The sequence below is a fragment of the Anastrepha obliqua genome, chromosome 1, assembly GCF_027943255.1.
Source record: "Anastrepha obliqua isolate idAnaObli1 chromosome 1, idAnaObli1_1.0, whole genome shotgun sequence".
Lineage (NCBI taxonomy): Eukaryota > Metazoa > Arthropoda > Insecta > Diptera > Tephritidae > Anastrepha > Anastrepha obliqua.
Genome location: NC_072892.1, coordinates 108914720 through 108936523, shown reverse-complemented (window position 1 = coordinate 108936523; position 21804 = coordinate 108914720). Strand labels below are relative to the sequence as shown.

Genomic DNA, 21804 nt, shown 5'->3' with positions numbered 1-21804 from the left:
ATCTATGTATTTAAAATATCATCCCATATCATATTCAAATCAATTTTATAATTTCAAAGATTTTTTTTTCCAAAAAAATATTTTATATTGTTTTTTTTTTTCTTCCTTTTTTGTTCAAGATACCCGTTTACAACTTCATCCCTAAACCTCTGAAGGGCAGGATATACATAATCAACAGTGTAACAGCCTCTGACGCCGTTATAACATGCTTTTCCATTCAATTAACCCTCCGCAGTACCCAAAAAATTACGTGTTCACGCTACAGAGCACTCAATGAAAGAAATTTGGTGTGCACTCCATCGACGAGTTCAGTTAAGCTGGGATTCATAAAATCAGCTTCCCTTTAAATACCTATAACAGAATTAGCTACAGTTTCAGATGGTTTAAGGAGTTCATAATAGATGACACCCTTCTGATCCCACCAGATGCACAACATAACCTTTGAAGCATGAATATTTTTTTACGACTACGACCAAGATCTTTGACGCTTAGAGTTATCATAATAGATCAATTTTTAATCGGCAGAAACGATGCGATGCAGAAAAGCTTTTCTTTTCTGCCGTTCAAGAAGCATCTTACACGTCACCAAACGTCTCTCGAAATCCCTCTCGTTAAATTAGTGTAGCACCCGTCTTTTAAAGGACCATTTATAGCTACATATATATGTATGTATCGGAATTCGCACATGTGTGCATATTTTCTTTCTTTTGTTGTCTATTGATTTACTTACGCCGCTCGGAAAATTTTAAAATTGTTATTGAAATTTCGCTTTTTTAACAATGTCAATTTAAAAGACCCGTTATATTAAGTTGCGTTATTAGTTGCACAGATTCGGTTATTTTCATAAAATGTAATTTTGCGTAGCCACTAAAATAGGACCTTGAGGATAACTTTTGCATTTTGTCTAATTAAGGGGGGAAACCAGTTTAGATCGATAAAAAAATCGATCGTTTTTATTGCATAAATCTTTAGTATAACTACTCAAGAATATGTGGTAAAAATTTTAAAACGAAATTCGCATTATTCCCGATTCTATGAGCACTTAAGACGACGTTTTTCTCGAAACTACTTTTTTTCAACTGGTGGGAATTCTAGCTTAAAAAGTTATCGACCAATCGTTCTAAAATTTTTCGGGATTTTTTCTTTATTCGATTCCAATCTTTATGAACCTAATTCTGAGATTATATTATTATTTAAAATATGGTTTTTTAAGCAAAATAGATGAAAAAATATGGTATAAAAAACTACTTTGTGTTCAAGCGCAAAAAGCGCTGCAAAAACATGCAATTTTCAATATTCTTTTACCACAATTAGGTTCATATTCTTATGAAATATGTTGTTAATAAAAAAAAATGGTGTTGATTTCAGAGAAAAATTGCAACTTCAGGAATTCCCACCAGCAAGACACTCGAATGGTGATCGTCCATGGACAGCACGCTCTAACACCACTATGTCCCGCGGAAATAGCTTCAAAAAAATTTAAAAGTGTACCTAGAAATATAAATGAAGTATCCTCTAAACTTGAACAATTTCTGATTATTCCTTCTTTGTCCAATAAATTCTCGAAAAACATAAACATTTTGTCTTCCTAAACCGGTTTCCCCCCTTAAGTGAATAATATTAAATTTAACGTAAGTAGTGAATTAGTGATTTAGATAGCTCATTTAATGACTAACAATTACTAAGAAATTCCTTCAAAGATGGCTTGTATGCAGCATTGAGAGGCAGAGGCTTGTTGTCAATCTTCGGAGACGAAAAAAAAAATCGTACAAATTTATCGCTAAGTCACTTGGACGGTCCAAAAATTTTGTTGCAAATGCCCTTAAGCCAAAAAATCCTCAGAACGACGTGGTGGCAAAAAGAAACCACTTACACTACTGCTAATTTAATTGTGACTCTTGGCACGAGCGATAATTTTAAGTCATCAATGCGGCTGAAATTAACAACGTAGTATCAGCGAGCACTGTACGCCGTCGATTGTACATTAGGAACCTACCAGGCAGAACAGCTTGTAAAGATCCTCTGATGAAACAAGCAAGTTTAAGGAAGAGAAAAAGTTTGGCTCAAGAGCAAAAGTTGTGGTGTTGGACCAGAGAGTATGAAAAAAAGAGCAAAGTAGAGTGATGAAACAAAACTGAATTTATTTTGAAATGATGTTGTGCGAAATGTCATACGTCCTAAAGGGCAAGAGTTCGCACCATCGTTCACAGAAAAAACGGCCAAGCACGGGAGCGGCATGATTTGGAGATGCTTCCATTAGTACGGAGTAGGACCTATTCACCACATAAACAGTAAAATGGACAAATTTATTCACAAGGGCATACTTCAAGAAGTGATGCTACCATTTTCTGAGTATAATATGTCACTTCGATGGATTTTTATGGAAGATAATGACCCAAAACACTCCTCAATGTTAGTACGCGAATGGTTTTTACAAATGTTAAAGCTATGGATTGGCTAAGCCAAAAAGCAAATCGGAAAGGAAACATTCAAAAATAAGAAGGGTTTATGGCAAAAAGTCATAGAACTTTGATATTGCACTCGCACAGTAACCTGCCGTAGAATTATCAATTCTATGTCAAATCGAATACAAAAAGTCATTGACAACCATGGTGGACACAGTGATTATTGAGAGAACTTCGATAGTTTAAACAGCATTTTTAAAGAAATCACCAATTCTTTTTACATCGCATCAATTTCGTACTTATTTTAATGACCACATTAATATTTCCTTTTTGTTCCTATTGTCGCTTGTTTAAGTGTTAAAACATCCTTGAATTATTATTAGTATTTGTTATATTAAAATATGAATATTACTATTATTATTATTTATTTATTAGATAGATTATAATTAAAATTATAAATTAAAATGTTTACAACACTAGCTACCAGAGCTATCGGCTAAAAATAAATATAAATATAGGTGTTTGGCTTATCTCATCCTACTATTTGTGCTGTGCGTCTTGATGTTGTTCAACAAATGAATTTGTTAAATGTCTATGAAATAAAAACTACATACAATTGAATAGCTGTTATTATTAATTTAAAAAACTTGCATTTTCCGGATGAATGTGGGGGTACCTATTTTAATGACCATATGTGTAAGTGCATTGAAAAAGTATTCCATTAAATTATAATTTTAATAATATTAAAAAAGAAAATAATATACATATATTTACAGACATACCTACATATGTATATATATTCACAATATAATAAAGCTATACTCGTAGTAGTAGACTATACAAATTGGCAAAAATATAAATGTCATAAACCCTACCCGTCAATAGATGAGTTGAGAGGTATGACGGCAGGGGTACATTGTACATTCATACAAATATAAAATCAAAATGCTCGGCTCACATGAGAAACAAAGTAGCATTAAGCAAATAAAAAAAGTAAAATTCAAAGCACAGCAAAAATATAATAAAACAGAAAGTAACGCAAAGGGGCTGAGACATGAGCTCCAAGCAAAAATTTTTAAGTTTCCCACAATACAGAAAACTTGGCTGGTATTCTTTTAGAACAAAAGCAACATGAATTTTTCTGCTGTGCTCAACTTGAAGAGCAAACTTTTAGAAACGAATGCGGAGAGAATCACATCACTCCATTTAGTATGCTCTCAATTTTTTTGTTTTTTATAAGTTAACAGTTGAGACTTGCAGATAATTCAGCACATTAAGCTACATTAGCAGCAAAGAAACTTGCCACCCTCCGCCCAACACACACTCACACGCTCAAAGGAAGGGAGCTCTCACACAACCACCATAATACCTTGTACAGGGAACTGTTAAAGTAGAAACAAAACAAAATATGCTACCACATACAACTAGCAAATGTTTATTTAGTCTTCGCTCACTCTCATTGAGAGTACCAGGCATAACTGGGGAGCATATATAAAATGAATTTGCCAGATGAGTTCCATTCTACACGTTTGGAATACATTTCCATACATACATTGGTCGATTTCCGTTCGTTTCTACAGTGCGCCAACATTCTGCAAGTGTATATTTTACGCGATATCCATCGATGCTAGATAAAGATTTATGTATATATGCCCATACATTTGAAAAGCTACTAAAGATAGAATGTAGATATATGTATGTATGTATAACTGGTTGATATCTCGACTATTCAACTTTGCATTATAACAGAAAATACCGAAAAATCCACCACACGGTTATTTACGATCATCAAACATTTTTTAGATAAGTATACAGAAATTGCAAGCATTTATTTTATGCTGTGTAAAAAATTCAAAGCGAAATCAATTAACAGTAACAATCATGAGATGAAAGTATAACTTTACTTTTACTTAGGGAGGCAAAGAAAATTAAAAAATTTCACGCCGTTATTCTCGAAATTTTGATTTTTATGATTACGACACGATCCAATAAAAAAAATTGAACGCAGTATCCTTATACTCATTATTGATATACCAACAAAGTAGAAATTTCATTTTGTGTATCTGTGTAAAATTAAAAAATTCTTTTTATCATAAATCAATGATCAAAATCAGAATAAGCCGTCTAAACATACATACAAAGGTGCACACTCAGCTGATCATAATGTTCTATTAAGGGGTTAGTCTACTTTGTCACTTTAAAATTTTTCAATTTTTTTTTTTTGCATAATTTGAAAGTATATATATCCAGAAATATTGTGTAAAAATTTTAAGAAAATCCGAGCACTCTAACTATTTTTTTTTTACCTGAACATCATTTCGTCTACCTGCGCGTATAGCGTGCATTAAAAACTTTAAACGCGTTTTTCTCAAAACAACGTTTTCAAAATCTAGCTCCACTGTATCTCAAAAACTAATCAACCGATTTTCATAAAATTTGGATCACCTATTCTAGACATAATTTGCACCAAATTGACGCTCGGGGGTTTTGAAATTTTAAATTTTTACTATATATTTTTTTTAAATATGCGAAAAAAAACCGTTCTATCAAAAATTTTCCATTTTTATCAGCCATTTTTTTTGTCTTCATTAAAACCTAATATCCGAGGGTCATTTTGTAGCCAGTATCTTACTGAATCTGAAACATTTTGATTTTTTTGTTTCAGACAAGCCGTTCTTGAGTTCTGATGGAGCTGCCTCACCAACCCATGTTTGAGACGTTACGCTTCACTGCTATTTTTTTACTAAAAATACTATAAAATTGAATAAAAAAAAATTTATTTCTGAATTTTAAGACTTTATTTAATAAATCAAACAAATTTTATATTACTATCATTTATAGTTTTCTCAAAAAAAAAATCACGAATATAGCCTTTTTTTTGAGTCTCCAAAGTAGACTGACCCCTTAATTCCTAATCAGACAGAATCAAATATTCCGTACCATATAGGTATGTATGTATGTACATCCATAGTAGGATTCATATTTTGCGGAGAATTCTAACCAGAAAGTGATCAGGAAAGGTTGCTTTGAACGTTTGGAGTTAATAAATCCTAATCACTTAAAATCGAAATATTTTTGCAAAAGAATAAGTGTTCAAACACAGTTATGAAAGGCAATTGGTTAAGTTTCTTGGCTTTAACATAAATCGACATTTTGGTACAATGTTGTTGTTAATATAAAGAGTCAACTTGCAGACTCTCTGAGCTGAATAAAGATCTCTGTGCATGGAGAGATGTACTAAAAAAAGATAATAAAAGCGTTCAGAGGAAAGAGAAACATACACAAAGCTTTGTAAGATGTAAATGACATTCACACAAAAAACCGGCCGGCAGCAACGCAAAGCCACGGACAGAACAACAAAACGAACTAAATAAAAACAAAATAAAAATTGGCAAAAACAAAATCGTCGCAACGATTCAGATCGACTGCGATAGTCAACAATAGCAGAGGCCCCACATGCGGTGGTAGTGCTTGACCATAACTATTATATGTACTAAAATGAAAAAGGAGGAGGCACAGATGGAACGATAAACAATCGATATTTGTGCACGAACAGTGGCAGCGACGACTTTAGCTTAGCAGCTGAGTAGAGCAACGAACGTAAACGATAGCGAACAAATGTGAATGGCAAGATAATAGAAACAAAAAGTCGACAGCAATAGTAAAAGGCAAATAAACAGAACAATGAGAGAGATAATAAATAGCAAAGGGGGGGAGTGTGAAATACCAAAATGTTAGAAAAATTATACACATACATACACAATAAAAAATTCAATGTTTTGCAATTTTTTTAATATTTTGCGTAATATACTATGAATATGCACATATTTGAATGTTATTAAATAAAACGGCACGCACTGAAAGAGAAATATACCTCGAGGATGGAATAGCACTTGTGCACAGATTGCTTGACTTGTTTTAGAGCATACCAATAAATTTTAATCCCATCTAAAATAGAGCAGAAAAAAGCGCGAAATAAAATTGAGTTCAAACATACATATGTACGTGTGATATTCATATGTACACACATAACAAGACCTTCGTTTTTGATGTTTTACTACATCATTTTACATTTTTAAGTCAGATCCTAACGGTAGCGGTTTTTATTTTTGTTACTGTAACAGCATAAACATACTTCACATACGTTTGGGTAATGTCGCTAAAGCGACAGTCCTTGGCCAGATATAAATCCGGGCCATTCCGTTAAAGTAAAACCGACTGTGCGAGGGATTTGGTTCTATGAGAAGTTTTGGCAAGTCATAAATGCAATTTGCCATTTCTGAAAAAAAAAAAAAAAATTCATTTTAAAGAAACTACTTACCGCGTATTTATTGAGGATTGAATCGTGGTAACCACTTGAATAATCTTCCAGCTCGAACATTTTTGAAATTCTATCAGTCACCACAGCTAACGAAATTACTATTTCCAATTATGATAGTCAGTATAAGTTGTAATTTACTTTGTTCAATTCCTTGCATTCATTCGTCACGTGAAGTTGTGATGTGCCGTATTAACGTACATTTAACGGAACCGCTTGCAAGATGGGAAGACCGGTGGCGCAAGCGTTGAACAAAACACCACAGTCTCACAATCCAAACGATTGTTGGTTTACTTCCTTGCTGCATTTGCTTATTGACATTACTTCTATACACATTTTGCACATTGTTTTACGTTTAGGTTAGTCTAATTGGATTTCTTTACTAATAACCTACTGTGTCTATTGTTCACTGTCTTTCTTTTATTTTGATTTTTGATTAAATTACTTCGCTTCATATACCTGGTCTTCCCGTTCTAATTTTTTTTTTTTTTTTTTTACATTTGAGTTGCCACTTTTTCGCAATATGCATTGACTAATATACTCGTTTCAATATTGCCGCCTCAAACCGCCCCAAAATAGTCGCGAAACACATATCCACAAGTACATATGCATGTGTATACACGAACCCTTGGCCAGACATACACTGCTTTTAAAAAATAAGCGGGCTCGTAATTCTTCCGTTTCTTTTCCTTCTTCACGCATTCGTCTCACTACTTTTTGTTCCAAATTCGTAGCCGGCCGGTCAAGCAGTCGTCAGGTATACAAAATTCAATTGCATTGAAAAATTCCAAATGTAACGAACAACTGCAGAAAAGCGCGCACTTCTTCGCTGAGCGCAGACATTCAACTGAGAGCATCATTGAGAAGAAATTTCCTATTAACCGACAGCGCAGTGAGCAGAGCAGACAACAGCGACGGCGGCGCAACTTAACTTCGAAAGAGAGGTGAGAGCATTTAAATATTCCATTGAGTTGTAGCCTTTTCAAATTAACGTTCGCCTTGCGATGGTCAGTGTCCGCTTTGTTCATACATTCGTAAGGTTACCACATCTATGGACTATTGATTAGCTTCAAGTTGGCTCGTCTATTATAATATAAATACTTACGCATAGCTCATAAACCACTAATAAACCAATATTTTTATAAAACATCCATTCTGACTTCAATATCGTCAATAGGCGACGTTGACAATTCAACGAAAATATGATTATCGCGCACACATTTCATGATGGGGCAGCATTGCTAATGAGAAAATATATATTTTCGAAATATTTCTCCATTAAGTTCGAATAAATTTTCACATCGAAATTACCCCTTTTTTGTAATTTAACCCTTATGTTGCCATCGTATAAAAAACTTCGTACAATATACAATGCCCTTGTTGTTGTAACAGCAAAAGCATTTGCCATAATGCGAATATATTAGTCTATACGTTAGAAAGGCAAGTTCCATTGCAAGTATTTCTATTTAGATTAGCGAATGGGTTTAACAATACTAAAATGAACTTGTAACAAATATAACGCTAGTCTCACAGCTGGAGTTGCCGCTGCAGCTCTTAAGGTGGCCAAATAAATATTTGACCTTTCTCAATAAACATTGAAGCAAGTTAAGAGCCAAAAATCCTACCAATGATCTATAGTAGAATTTTTCGAGTAATTTTCAAGGAACTTTTTAGCCCCTTGGTCCTTTTGACCAATACAAACCAACAATACAATTCAAATATGAAAATGGCATTTATTAATGATGTGACGTATGCATAAGGACATATAAAATGTATAAATTAATCATAACTTGCTAACAAATAATATGTTTTACGTACGAATATCATGGTTTTAGTTTCCCACTTAAAAGTGGTTACGAGCATACTGACGCTCTTTACGCTTTAACAATTCATTCGATGATTCTCTCGGAACATTTTTCCGAAACATAGTAGACTTTTTGAAGTGCAAGGCATTTAGGGTTGCAGTCCCGGCACTTGGTTCACAGTTATACGTTGTACTTACTGCTTTAAACTTGTGCCTTTTTTTATCACTTAGAGACGGCAAATGTTCTTCCAGAAATACACCCGACTGCGACCACTGAGGTTTAGGTAATACATGTTTGGGCTCATCGATTTTTTGCTTGCGTTTAAGTTGGCGAGAATTTTTCAATTCCGGTGCTTGGTCCTGACCAGCAGTTAGTATATGTCGTACTTTAAAACCAAGGGTACGTGGAGTTATGGGACTCTCACGGAACTCGCCGACTTTGGTTTTTTTCTTCGGTGTGATTGGTTCCTCAAATACGGTACCAGTAGGTAGTTCAAATTTATTAAATACGGCTCGTTTCTTTTTCGGAGGAGTAAGTCGTTCCTCTATTATTTCACCTGTTGCACTATTCATGCGTTGAACAAATGATGGATGTGTTTCTTTATTACCTTTATTAAATAAGAACATATTGCAATCTATGAGTTCAATTCATTTTTAAATTACCTTTACTCTTTACCTTTACTCTTTTTTATTTCAGTTTGCAACTCGGAATTTGAAAATGATTTCAAAAATTCAATAGGAAGGCGTTTGCTTCCACTTTCCTCTTCATCGATCTAAACCATAAATTATTTCATTGCTTAGTAGTTTCTGATTTTTGGAAATTCGGAAATAATATATAATGAATTTATACAATAATCTACATTTAATAGATGGCAATATATACGATATAAGAAATTGTTAACTAGAACACATTTGCCAAGACGAATCCACACAAGATGACTTCCCTACAGCAGTGATTTGTTTTTTTCTTGCAATTTTCTGCTTTTAATGTCAATTCTCTGCTTCTTTATTGTTGCCATATTTGTTTGTTTACATTCTCATTTGAATAGTGCAAATCAGAACACCAAATTGCAAAAACAAAACATTCCTCATACATGTACGGGGAATATTGCTGAAGTGACAATCCTTGGCCCGGTATAAATCTGGTCATTCCGGTAACGAAAAACCGACCACCGAACGAACAAAATACATTTAAATGATGTTGTTGCTCTTAAGAAGTTACCTTGTTGCAGTGGCTTTTTGATATCTAATATTTTTATTGGTATCTATAATAAAGGCCGCCATAGCCGAATGTGTTGATGCGTAACTACCATTCGGAATTCACAGAGAGAACGTAGGTTCGAATCTCGGTGAAACACCAAAATTAAGAAAAAGTGTTTTCTAATAGCGGTCGCCACTCGGCAGGCAATGGCAAATCTCCGAGTGTATTTCTGCCATAAAAAAGCTCCTCATAAAAATATCTGCCGTTCGGAGTCGGCTTAAACTGTAGGTCCCTCCATTTGTGGAACAACATCAAGACGCAGACCACAAATAGGAGGAGGAGCTCGGCCATACACGCAAAAAGGGTGTACGCGCCAATTATATATATATATATATATATATATAGTAAAGACAAAATATACCTGTAGTTTTTCCTTTTTGTTTCTACCACCCTCATTCAATAAAATTTTGGCTGAAGCCTCGAAGGCCTGCTCCAAGGCCAACATTTTTTGTTCTGTAAAGAATAACGAATATATAGATGCAATCTATGCAAAATTCAATATAAATTTACAAAAAAAAAAGCAAACCTTTTGAATGTTTCATATCTTCAACAATTAAAGTATCCTCTTCCGTTTCTTCGTCCATCAAAACTGAATGCTTTGAACCTTTCTTCGACTTTGGAAATATTAACTCGCGCTAATAAAAGATATTATGGTATTATAAATTGTTGGCATATTTTATGTCTTAATAAGCAATCTTTGAGTTCCTTATTACCTTCTTAGAGTTTTGCTTCGATTCTAATTTGGCTCGATTGGCTGCCTCTAGAATATTGTCACAGCGCTCTGAAATATGCGCTAGATCCTTCTTTCTATTCTTATTTGTATTCAAATCACAAGTATTGGAGTAATTTACCACTTTCTTGTTATTTTCTGATTCGTTACTAGAAATGTCTGAAGCGCTGCTAGACGCAAAGGCGTTTGACTCCTCTTGCATAGCTCCACAGAAGGATTTAGATAAGCGCGATTTTACCGCGTCTCTTTGAGTTTGCAATTCACGTTTACGATCTTCAATGTTTTCAATCAGCGATTGTGATGGATTAAATTCTTCCTTTGAAATACGCTGCAGACTTTGGCGTCTTGGTTTCTTGCTATTTGAGTGCTCATTGGTACTCTGTGGATTTATTGAAGCAATTGATTTCCGTTTCCTGCTTAGATTAGAAAATTGTGTATCGAAATGCAATAGTTTTTCGAGTTCTTCCTCCTCCTCTTTATCTACTTGAGCATCATTAGTTTTGGCAGTGTTATCTGTTCCAGATTCGCTTGAGTTGTTGTCGACAGTACATATCTTCTCATTGGGTTCTGTAGAATCCGATTCTTCTATTTGATTGGCGTTTTCTTTTCTAATTACACTTACCCCAATTGTAAATGAGTTATGATGCAAACTATTATTTGCCCCAATACTCTTTCGCTTTTGCTTTGTCTGACAAAAGGACACACTTAAATCAGAAATTTTCGGCTTCGATATTTCACTCAATACACATTCCGTATCTTCAATGACATTTTCATCAGCAGATTCTTCAGCAAGTGATACATCTGAGGAATCATCTTTTACTACTTGGTCGACCTCCTGAGTCTCTGGTATTTCAATATCTTCAAATTCACCTTCACCATTCTCATTTTCGGATATTTCATTTTCAGATTTCGAGTCATTAAGATTATTTATTTTGTTGATTTCATCACTCTCGTTTTGCCTGTTTATAGAGATATTCAGTTTAGACTCATTAGCTGAATCATTTTTATTTATATCAGTATTCGTGTCGTTGGCTTTCTCGGCTGGCATGACATTTTCCATTATTTCGTCACTCACTGATTTCTTTGGTGACGACTTTGTCTTCTCAGCTATATTTTCCATAATTTCGTCACTCTGTGATTTCACTGGTGACGACCCTGTCTTCTCAGCTACCTTACCAGAATTTGATTCATCTAATTTGTCCAAGTCAGTGTTGATATCTTTTGAGCTTTCGTTATCAGCTTTTTGTTCACTGCCTTGAATCAAGCTAGTAATATTCCTTTCTGTAAGCTCATTTTTGTTGTTATCTCTCTTATCCTTCGACTCATTTCCATCTTCACTTTGAGCACTATTTGCATTATCCTCAGTATATTTTCCATTTATTGTTTGATCACTTGAATTAGTTTCTTTAGATTTATCAGTTTTATCGGGCACACTTTGTATCTTCGAAAAATTTTCATTTCCGCTTGTTTCTTCTTCTGTAGTTTCGTCGATCATCCTACTAACATCGAAATTAAGAGGTTTACTCGGTTTCGGGGAACTATTTTGGATACTTTGGTTTGTCTTTTTTGATTTCGATTCTAACATTTCTTCATTTTCACTTTCACTTGGGTCTAAAATACGACTTCTTCTGTTCGATCTGTTTAATCTCTTTGTCTTCTTTTTCAAAATACCATTAACTACTTCTTCCTTAGACGAATTTTCTTCACCTTCACTTTCGCTGGTTACCAAAATGTGACTGTTACCCTTCGATGGTTTAGAATTTTCGGAATGATAACTACAATGCTCATCATCATCATCGGAATAATCAAGTAACGATTCGTGGGTATCAGAAGTAATAAATGAATCGTTTTCTTCATCACACTCCTCATAACTTCTATCACCTTCAGTGTCTTCACTACCAATTGATTCACCTAGATCTACAATTTCATTTTCTTCCATTTCTTTTCGTTCTTCTTCGGACATCGAATCTCCACTTTCGTAATCAATGGGTGCCTCCATTGCCTCATCGTCTACAAATTCTAATTTCTGGAACGAGTCTTCTTCTTCTTCACTTTCCTCGTTATTTTTGATTTTCGGGGATGTAGTAGTTGAAATTTTCGGTTCTTCTTCTACTTCTAAATTTTCAGAAGTTACTACTTCGTGATTGATTTTATTTTCGGACGTAATGGAATGGATTGTATCAATTTTCCCAGCGGATGTTGCACACCCACTTACATTTTGTGTCCAGGATTTAGAAAACAAATCGTCTGCGATCTCATCGTTTTTTAAATTGTTGGGCTCATCTGCGGTTATTGTCGCGTTGTTATCGGTTGTTGCCGACAAATCTTGTTGCTGATGGGGTAAAGTAGCAGTAGCAGCTTCATCTTCCTTTATTGGGGGACGGGGTATTTTTTCATGATTGAAACTAATCTCAGCGCAATTATTCGATGCCTGTATCGATTTAGTTGGCGACGTTTCCGGTAAAGTTGTAAAGTTCTCCGATTTCTCTTCGGCCGTCTTAATATTTTCTACCGGCTCAGTTTTGGATGTTGATACTGAATTTGCCATCGGAGTCGAGCTCTGCAAATTCGTGTGTAGCTTTTGTTTGTGAGGTGTATAATCTTGAATCATTTCTACCTCATTTTCCATATTCTCTTCCTCATCACCATTGGAAATAGCAGGTAACTCAACAGATTCTTTCAATTGATTCGTCTGGATTTCGAAATCGGTCTGTTCTTTACTTTCTTCAACTAATGCACTATCATCTTTAAAGCTGGATGATAATCCTTTTTCAGTTTCGAAAGACTTTTCTTCGGTGCCTTCTGAAGAATCCATTGAAATATAGCTTTTGCTCTTGATCGATGCTGGAGTTTTAGGATATGTACTCTTTACAGCATCGTCTTCTTCAATACCATTAAATGCAACAGATTTAGCGTTTGGTGGTGGGACTTCTGTATTATTTTCGCCACAAAGTTTTTTAATTACATCAGGCGATAATCTCTGCAACATTACAACGCTTTGAACAGACGACCCGTTCTGACTTGAATTTAGAGCTTTTTTAGGTGATGTATACTTCACGGGTGTTTTAGTAGTGGAATCAGTTTCGGCTTTATTATCATCTTCAGACAATTCCAGACGAAGCGACTCTTCTTTGTTTTCTTTCAACGGCGATGTTTCTATTAAGGGTGATTTCGAAGATTCTACTGTAGTTTCTTTATTTTCACTTATTTTAGATTTAATTTTTATCGAGTCTCTAGCTTTAATGCTATCCACGTTACCTTTCTCATCTTCTTGTAAAATTAAACATTCTTCTGTACCCCCATTAACATGAGAATCAACAGTTTCTTCCGATAAATCAATGCTTTCAATTATTGGCCTCTTATTTTTAGGAGAGGCACTATTCGGTGATTTTTTAAGCCTGGATGATACTCTTTTTGGAGTTTTCACTGCCTTTTCATCTGTTTCTGGATTTTCTTCTAGATTGATTACTTCAACATCAGAATCGCTATCACTTTCTTGTTTGTCACGTTTAGATTTCGGGCCGGGTGATTTCAAAGATTCTACTGTAGTTTCTTTATTTTCATTATTTTTAGGAGAGGCACTATTCGGTGATTTTTTAAGCCTGGATGATACTCTTTTTGGAGTTTTCACTGCCTTTTCATCTGTTTCTGGATTTTCTTTTAGATTGATTACTTCAACATCAGAATCGCTATCACTTTCTTGTTTGTCACGTTTAGATTTCGGGCCGGGTATAATCGTCTTAGTTGTACAGGAAGTATCTAGATGTGGAGGAGACTTAGACTGTAACCTCGTTTTGGGTGGACCGGAAGGTGCCGTTCCCTCTTCTTCCAAATTAGACGGAGACTTAGAGATCAATCTTGTAGAACGTCTGGCTGGAGTTGTTATCGTTTTCAAAACGTAGTCCTCTCCGGGCAACTCACTAATTTTCGCTGTGGCAATATCTACTTGACTAACTTTCTTTGACGTGTGCGAATCTGTTCCAGAAACGCTGCTCCTTCTTACGTTGCGCTTAGAAGCATTGATTTCAACATCGTGTGATTCGGAAATAGTGGAAGTTTTAGGCATTGCTGACGTTTTTGAAGGTGTGCTATTACCAGTTGCAGAGTTGCGTCTGGTTGCTCGCAAAGAGCGAGATGGGGAACCTAAAATATAAAATAATTAATACAATAATATCAACACTCTTTTTTACTTACTTGATTCAGGTATGGAAACGAGCTTTGCTAACTGAGGCGTAGACGGTCGGCTTCCGGCATCATTACTGTCGACTGATGTTAAACGTTTTCGTAAGGACCTTGTAACTGGATGAGAAAGATATTCAGAAAATATATATTTATGTATATATAATATGTATATACTTATTTTCAATATTAACTACATATATGTATATCGTTTTTACAGTCAATCGATAGAATTATGCATTGCACACAATTGTCCCGTTATAGTGTACGGGATACATTTCAGCTTGCATTACCCCATATAATCCATATTTTTTACTTACCCCGGCCACTAGTGCAGACGTCCTCTAAATTTTCCATAACTTGAATTGATTATGATGCTTTCCGCAAGAAAATTTTATATGTAACAACAGAACAAAAAATTTCACAAAGCAAACTGAACAACTATTACACATGTGCGTCTACCTAATCATATGAATTGTGGCTTCTTTTTGTTCAGAAGTTGATTTTCAAACGGCTTTTGAATTGCACACAGAAATGTATTAATCGAAACAAGCTGACCCAAATGCAATTTTTTTTCAATTACTCATTAAGCCCTGTATGCATATAAGTTTATAGTTTAGACAAAGAGCAGTAGCCAGTTTCTGTAACTATTCTCGATAAAGTTCTAGATTCAAATAGTCAATTTGACGTCACATAGTCGAATGGCGCCTATATCGCTTGCTGTGTTTCTGTAAGAAAATATGCTGTATTTATCGGCAGCCGAGGTAGTAAACTGGCGTTTTCCATTAAATTTCTATAGGAGAACTCAATTGAAAGGTTTTATGTAGCTAAATAAAACTAAATCCTTGGCAACAAATGCGGAGGGACTAATGCTTACAGAAACATTTCTTCTCGAATAATCCAGATATTTAGATCGAATCAATGTGACTTGACGTGACGTGACTATGTAATAATTTCCGAAAACGGGGTAAACATATCACTCAATTAGTAAGCTGCAACCTATTTGCTTGAATGAATAAAATTTGATGATTGCACTTCGACCTCATGGTCTTTCTCATCCTCAGTATCTCATGCAAATCCAATTCCTTTACTAAACTAAAACTAAGGGTAGAGCTGGGTTGGGAGGAGTTTATATGTCTTTCTTTTGGATGCATCTGGCCGATATGTTTCAACCTTCTCCGAGCTATAACGCCACATTTGTGATGGAGTCAACCTATTTGCTTGCTCAGTTGTCATTATTTAACGAAAAACTGTCACCGGGGGCTGATAGTCAATTTGCCAAAATTTGAGGTCATTGATAAAAAATTTGTGTTGCGTGTTGTCGCAAAATTAACACGAATTTTTCAGCGATCCTATTGCTCAAAGTAGACAACAGGCCAATTTTTGGCAGGCAATTTTTCAAACCCTCATCATAAACGTTTGAGCGAAGATGACTATTGAAAAGATTAAGTAATTGACGGACCCTACCAAGATTCGTACGTGGTAAATAAGAGTCAGTGAAATATTAAGTTCAGTGTGTCGAAATCGATTCACTGACACGAAGATATTCGAACGCATTTAGATGGCATAGTAATTCACAATTGCAATTAATGGCGCAATTTTTTATGGAAATGTGTTGTAATACGTATATTTATTATATTAAGCAAGACCTGTGCACACGTCTTCGACACCAGCTCCAGATCTCTCGCTCTTAATAATTTTTGGAGTTGTGCATATTTGCTCCTAGTGCGAGCAAAATTTCTATACTCGTCAATAAATTGCGCTGAATTTTATTACCTAAACACATAGCCTTTTTTAAATTCCTGTCACATGTACTCCATTTCACAGTTAAAATAGGAATGAAAACATAAATGTAATCCCTTTGATTCAACTAGCCATCAGACGTTGCAATCGTTCATACCAGAATGGACTTACATATAAATATTTTAGTTGAATATACTAGGTGAACACTTCATCTACCTTTGCCTCATATGTAGCAATTTCTGCAAATTTGTAACAGTTGATTCAACAAGTTGAATGATGTAGGGTTTGCATTACGTGCGACTTCAAAGTTTTTTAAGCAAAATTGTATTCATCGATAACATATCGTTCAATAAAATTGAAGAACATTGACCCTCACATCTTGTTTATTTACATTAGTTTCTTCTAAGGAACTTTAGAAATATTCAAGCAAATTTTACCATGGTTCGAATAAGTTTGGCTTTTCTTTGTTTTCATTGCTTGGTAATTCGTATAACGTCAGATTGTGGGTGCAATAAAGCGTTGAACAGGCAGTCCGACACATTAGACAGCGTATCTATAAAAAAGAATGAGGTTCCAGTTTGCCAGCAAGCCAAAAGAGATAGTAACCACTATCGCGATTATTACCCAGAAGACCCAACCATGTCATTCATACCTGGCGGAAGCTTTTTAATAGGAACTGATGAACCTCATTTTCAAAGTGATGGAGAGTCACCGGAGCGTCTAGTTAAAGTTGCCGATTTTTATATCGACAAATACGAAATATCCAATTCCAGATTTAACGATTTTGTTAAAACAACAAATTATACTACTGAGGCAGAGATATTTGGCGACAGTTTTTTATTTAAGACACTCCTCACATCGGAAATGCAAAAGAAGTACGACGATTTTCGTGTTGTAAGCGCGCCGTGGTGGTACAAAGTAAAGGGAGTTTCATGGCGGCATCCGCAAGGACCGCACAGTAACATAAACGGTTGGTTCTTTAAACACGAAAATAGTTGTACAAACTTGCTTTCTAATTTATTGCATAAGCTGCTTGAAAATGTCTAAAACACTTTAATCTCCTATGGTAACTTTTTATTGAATTATAATACTTTCTCTTTTGTCGAAAGATATCTTGGATCATCCAGTTGTTCATGTATCTTGGAATGACGCCGTGGCTTTCTGTGGTTGGGCAGGAAAACGGTTACCAACTGAGGCGGAATGGGAGGTAGCTTGTCGAGGTGGAAAGAAGAGAAAACTTTTTCCTTGGGGAAACAAATTATCACCATACGGAGAACATTGGTAAGTTAAAATGGTAGATTTATTTAATAGGATAACAATTGTGTGATTCAAGGCTAAATATATGGCAAGGAGATTTTCCTGATGGGAATACGGCTGAAGATGGTTATAGTATAACTTGTCCTGTGAGCAAATTTCGACAAAACGACTATGATATTTACAATATTGTTGGAAATGTTTGGGAATGGACGCAAGACCTATGGCAAACGAACGACGTTAGTTCGAATCCACCACGCGTAAAGAAAGGTGGTTCGTATTTATGTCACAAATCCTATTGCTACCGCTACCGGTGTGCTGCCCGCTCCCAAAATACGGAAGACAGTTCATCCGGTAACTTGGGATTCCGCTGCGCAAAGGATGCGTAAATGGAAATTTGTTTATACCTATGTATATTAGTAAATTAACTATTATAAAAAAATTGATTATAAACAAAAAAAATTATTAAATTTAAAATTTTAGTTTATAGTAAATTAAATAATATTTTGTTTTGCTATTTCCGGGTTGAATTGGCTATTGTATTTTTGGACAATTCGTGGAGTTGGAGTTATATCCGTATTCTTCAGTTCTTGTGTAACATTTTTTGGTGCCAGAAGTTCTTCTTGCCTTGCACGTTCACTAGCCTCTCGTAGTAGTCGTTCCTTACGAAGCTTTTCCAATTTTTCGCGGTTAAGTCGTTGCCGCTCTTCCGAGTCACACTTCCTTTCTCCATGGCTGTGGTGCTTTCTCTTTTTCCCTTTATCCTTTTTGTGCTTGTGCTTCTTATGTTTCTTCCCTTTTTTATGTCTTCGATGCTCGAGTTCTTTAGTTTTATTTTCATCTTTTTTTATCGTGGGAATTTGCTGGTAAATACCAGTGCCACTATTTTCACGAAAAAGCTTGGTTGTGGATGGCTTTACAGTCTTTGACTGGTCACTAGGTAGTAAGGCATTAATAAGCGTTAAAGGATCTTGTGCTCGTTTACTTTTAACATCTTTTTCAACGATATTATCATCACCCACTTCTGGTCTTTGTGGTGCAACCTCGTACCAGCTTCGCAATTTTAACGCCTCATTCGTATCCTGTCCCAAGTATGTCAAGTAGCCGATTTGTTTTTCATACTTTTCTCGTTCTTCCTTTTTTTCTTCTTCCGACGCCTTATTTGTGGTTTTAGTGTGGGATCTATAATCAGCAAATAAATCTACATGTTGTTGATCTTCGTGTGCTGGTAGTACAGAGATTTCGCCACTGTCATTGTGACGCTCAGGCAGTCCCGTCTTCTTTCTCAGAAAGTTTATACGAGCTTCACTTTCCTGAAATGCCAGAATAATATTTATCTACATAGATTCATATATCTTGTTAAAGCTAGCACATACCGCCAACAATAATTTTTCTTGCCGTTTTTGTTCTTTTTCTTTTGCTTCGGCTTCATCACGGCGCACTCGAGCGATATTGTCTTTAGTCCGTACGTGCCATCTTTTGTGAAAAAATTGGATTTTTGAGAACGCATCAAATTAATATAACAATATTTACCTTTTTTTTGGAAGAATGTTCATTTTCTCCAAAGAAACCCAATTTTCAATGAGAAAATCGTTTATTTGTAGGGAACCAATCGATAAACGTCTCTAATAAAGTCGACACATTCACGGGTTTTATTTACAATTTTTTCTTATCATAAATATATGTTCACAATAATTAAGAGTACAGTCGCTGCACATTAGAAAATGAGAAATCTTTCATATGCTTCTAATAAAGAAAGACAATTTATTATAATAAATAAAGCTTAATCTTGAGATAGATGTTTGTATGATGCGCCATTTACTTGTTTATTGGGAATTCTCCAATGAAACTCACAGGAAATGTAGGTTCGGAATATATTTGGGGTGGCTTTAGTAAAATGAGGTATGAGCAGTTTTAGGCAAAATGTACTGTGGACATAAAACACAAAATTGTAACAAATGCAACTGATAGCACATTTCTAAGCCCGTGCAAAATTTTCTAATTGACAGAGCAATTGGGAATTAGTTAATGCTTTGGCGCTTACGCCCTTTTTGGAGTATTTGGTAGAACTCCTCCTCCATTTTGTGGTCTACTTCTTGATATTGTTCCATAAATGAACTGACCTACAGTTTTCAACCGACTCCGAACGGCAGATATTTTTACGAGATATTTTTCACAGCCAAATCACAATCCATCAATGTCAATAAATAACGTGATCCAGTATTGCGATTCAAATATCGTCATATTTATTGAAGGTTCAGTGCTCGCATAGGGCAAAGTACTTGGTCAAAACCGAGTTAGATTCAAAGTGATGGCACTAGAGCAGCTAATTCTGCAGTTTTGTGTTTTGATTGTCAAAGTGGCCTGCTTCTTTGCTTGATTAGCTTTTAATGGGAATTTTAATAATCAGTACATGAAATTGCAAAAACGAAGTATATGTATATGTTGTTGTTGCTAGTAGCTATCTTTATAGATTCTCTTTGGCAAAACTGTATCCACGTATTTAAGCAAGAATGATAGACTCCAAGATTGCGTTTTTAAATTTGCTTTGACCTCAGTTATGCGAATAAACAAACAAATGTAAGAGGAAAAGTAAGCGAAAGCAATGGAAACAGCCAAATACAAGAACTCATATATACACACACAAACTTCCTTACATCGGTGTTAATAATTTGTGCTTTCACAATTTAATACGCGGCACTTACATCACAAATCTTAAAATCACGATATTACCAAGCCATTCATTGAATATTTACAAATAAATAACTTTTCTTCCCTTTGCTTGTTTCTTCGCAGCGCTAACGCCGTCGGTTGTTCAACCCGGGAAAAATAGAACCCCGGTTTTTGGAAGGCGCCAACTTCTGTATTCTGTAGAACGATATTTAGACAACAGATTACTAGATTCAAAGCTCTCTCAATTTATGTGAGAGCACGCCCAGGAACTCGTTTGAGTACTTGGCAGCACTGCATACTCCTGGACATATGAACAGCTGACAGACGAAATCGCGAGCTGTCAGAAATAAGGCACCAAAAATAAATTGGTGAAATAGCTCGTTTTACGTCCGTACTTACTTAATTTACCAATGTAAAGAAATTTAATAGACATAGAATAAACAAATAGGTAATACCTGTACATACCTTACACACCTACTCCTTGACTGCCGTATATAAACAACGAAGCAACAGATGTTGTTGTCGTGAAAGCAAAACTTATATTATATTTCGTTGTGTTTAAACAGGTTTTTGTTAGTTGTGAAATATATTTTAAAATTAATGCTTATTGAAGAGAAAGTGAATTTTAGTAGAATTTATGGAAGTCGTAGACGATGGGACGCACTTTCATTTTTCAAAACAACTTGCTTAAGCCTAGCATTTTCTCTACTATTCCAGTTTTTTTGAATTGACTGAATTAATTTAAATTCCATTTACTTTTTGCAGTGTTTTTCAGGTAGAAGTCTATGTGATCTAGCAGGCATGCAAAATGCTGAAGGAACGTGGGAGCAAGTGAGATATTAACATTTTCTCCGATAGTCAAGCCGCAATTGACGCTCTGACGATGCCATGGTGCAGATTCAAGCTGGTCAACTCCTGCAAGGAGGAGATTAAAGCTCTTGGATGTGCAGGAAACATTTCTCTGATCTGGGTTCCAGGACATAGGAACATAGAGGGAAATGAAATTGTTAATGAGCTTGCCAGGAAGGATACTGAATTGATCTAAAAGAGCAGGACAATAGAAGGAGGACTTTGAAAGTCCTGGCGACTCACGCCATTCAATATTTAAGCTCGTAGCTCGTACCGATCATTGGTCGATCGGCACACACGTGGAAAAGCTAGATTTACCATTTAAACCCCCATTGCAGAAGCTGTAGGGACTCTTCATAGAAGGAGACAGTTGAGCACTATCTTTGTAAACATTCAGGTTTGACAGCTAAATCGATTTGTGCGATACAAAATTGTTCTTCTTTAAACAGATACTATTTTCGCCGCACTTACCGTACTCGAAAAGTAGAAAATTGCCAGTTTTTGTGCATTCCATGCATGGCGTACGGCACGTATGTTGCGCCTTCGACGCACATACACATAATCTACTTTGCTGTCAGTCAAATTTGA

At 35.4% G+C, this 21804-nt stretch overlaps 4 protein-coding genes across 6 annotated transcripts in view; 1 reads left to right on the top strand and 3 right to left on the bottom strand.

The window, feature by feature from the left end:
* LOC129235507 (transcription factor SPT20 homolog) overlaps positions 1 to 7631 on the bottom strand; it is a 32515-nt gene extending 24884 nt beyond the window's left edge. For both annotated transcript variants that reach the window (XM_054869393.1, XM_054869394.1), the window contains exon 1: positions 6727 to 7631. In XM_054869393.1, the coding sequence (XP_054725368.1) occupies positions 6727 to 6786 (60 nt within the window). In that variant the 5' untranslated portion in view covers positions 6787 to 7631. The remainder of the gene's footprint in view (positions 1 to 6726) is intronic.
* An 805-nt stretch (positions 7632 to 8436) lies between these two features.
* LOC129235506 (protein slender lobes) lies at positions 8437 to 15322 on the bottom strand. Of its 2 annotated transcripts, XM_054869392.1 has the most exons (8): positions 15018 to 15322; positions 14713 to 14817; positions 13777 to 14661; positions 10502 to 13674; positions 10315 to 10423; positions 10150 to 10241; positions 9204 to 9300; positions 8437 to 9135 (listed from the first exon to the last, which is right to left on the bottom strand). In XM_054869392.1, the coding sequence occupies exons 1-8, from the start codon at positions 15052 to 15054 to the stop codon at positions 8567 to 8569; spliced, it is 5067 nt and encodes a 1688-aa protein (XP_054725367.1). In that variant the 5' UTR covers positions 15055 to 15322; the 3' UTR covers positions 8437 to 8566. The 2 variants fall into 2 exon arrangements, with proteins under 2 accessions (XP_054725367.1, XP_054725366.1); XM_054869391.1 differs by having other exon boundaries at positions 10502 to 14661.
* A 1466-nt stretch (positions 15323 to 16788) lies between these two features.
* LOC129235508 (formylglycine-generating enzyme) lies at positions 16789 to 18083 on the top strand. Its single transcript, XM_054869395.1, has 3 exons — positions 16789 to 17410; positions 17550 to 17721; positions 17774 to 18083. Exons 1-3 carry the CDS (start codon positions 16879 to 16881, stop codon positions 18081 to 18083), a joined length of 1014 nt encoding a protein of 337 aa, XP_054725370.1. The 5' UTR covers positions 16789 to 16878.
* Positions 17723 to 19335, bottom strand: LOC129235509 (leukocyte receptor cluster member 1 homolog). Its single transcript, XM_054869396.1, has 3 exons — positions 19228 to 19335; positions 19071 to 19170; positions 17723 to 19007 (listed from the first exon to the last, which is right to left on the bottom strand). Exons 1-3 carry the CDS (start codon positions 19248 to 19250, stop codon positions 18189 to 18191), a joined length of 942 nt encoding a protein of 313 aa, XP_054725371.1. The 5' UTR covers positions 19251 to 19335; the 3' UTR covers positions 17723 to 18188.
* Between the last annotated feature and the right edge of the window lie 2469 nt (positions 19336 to 21804).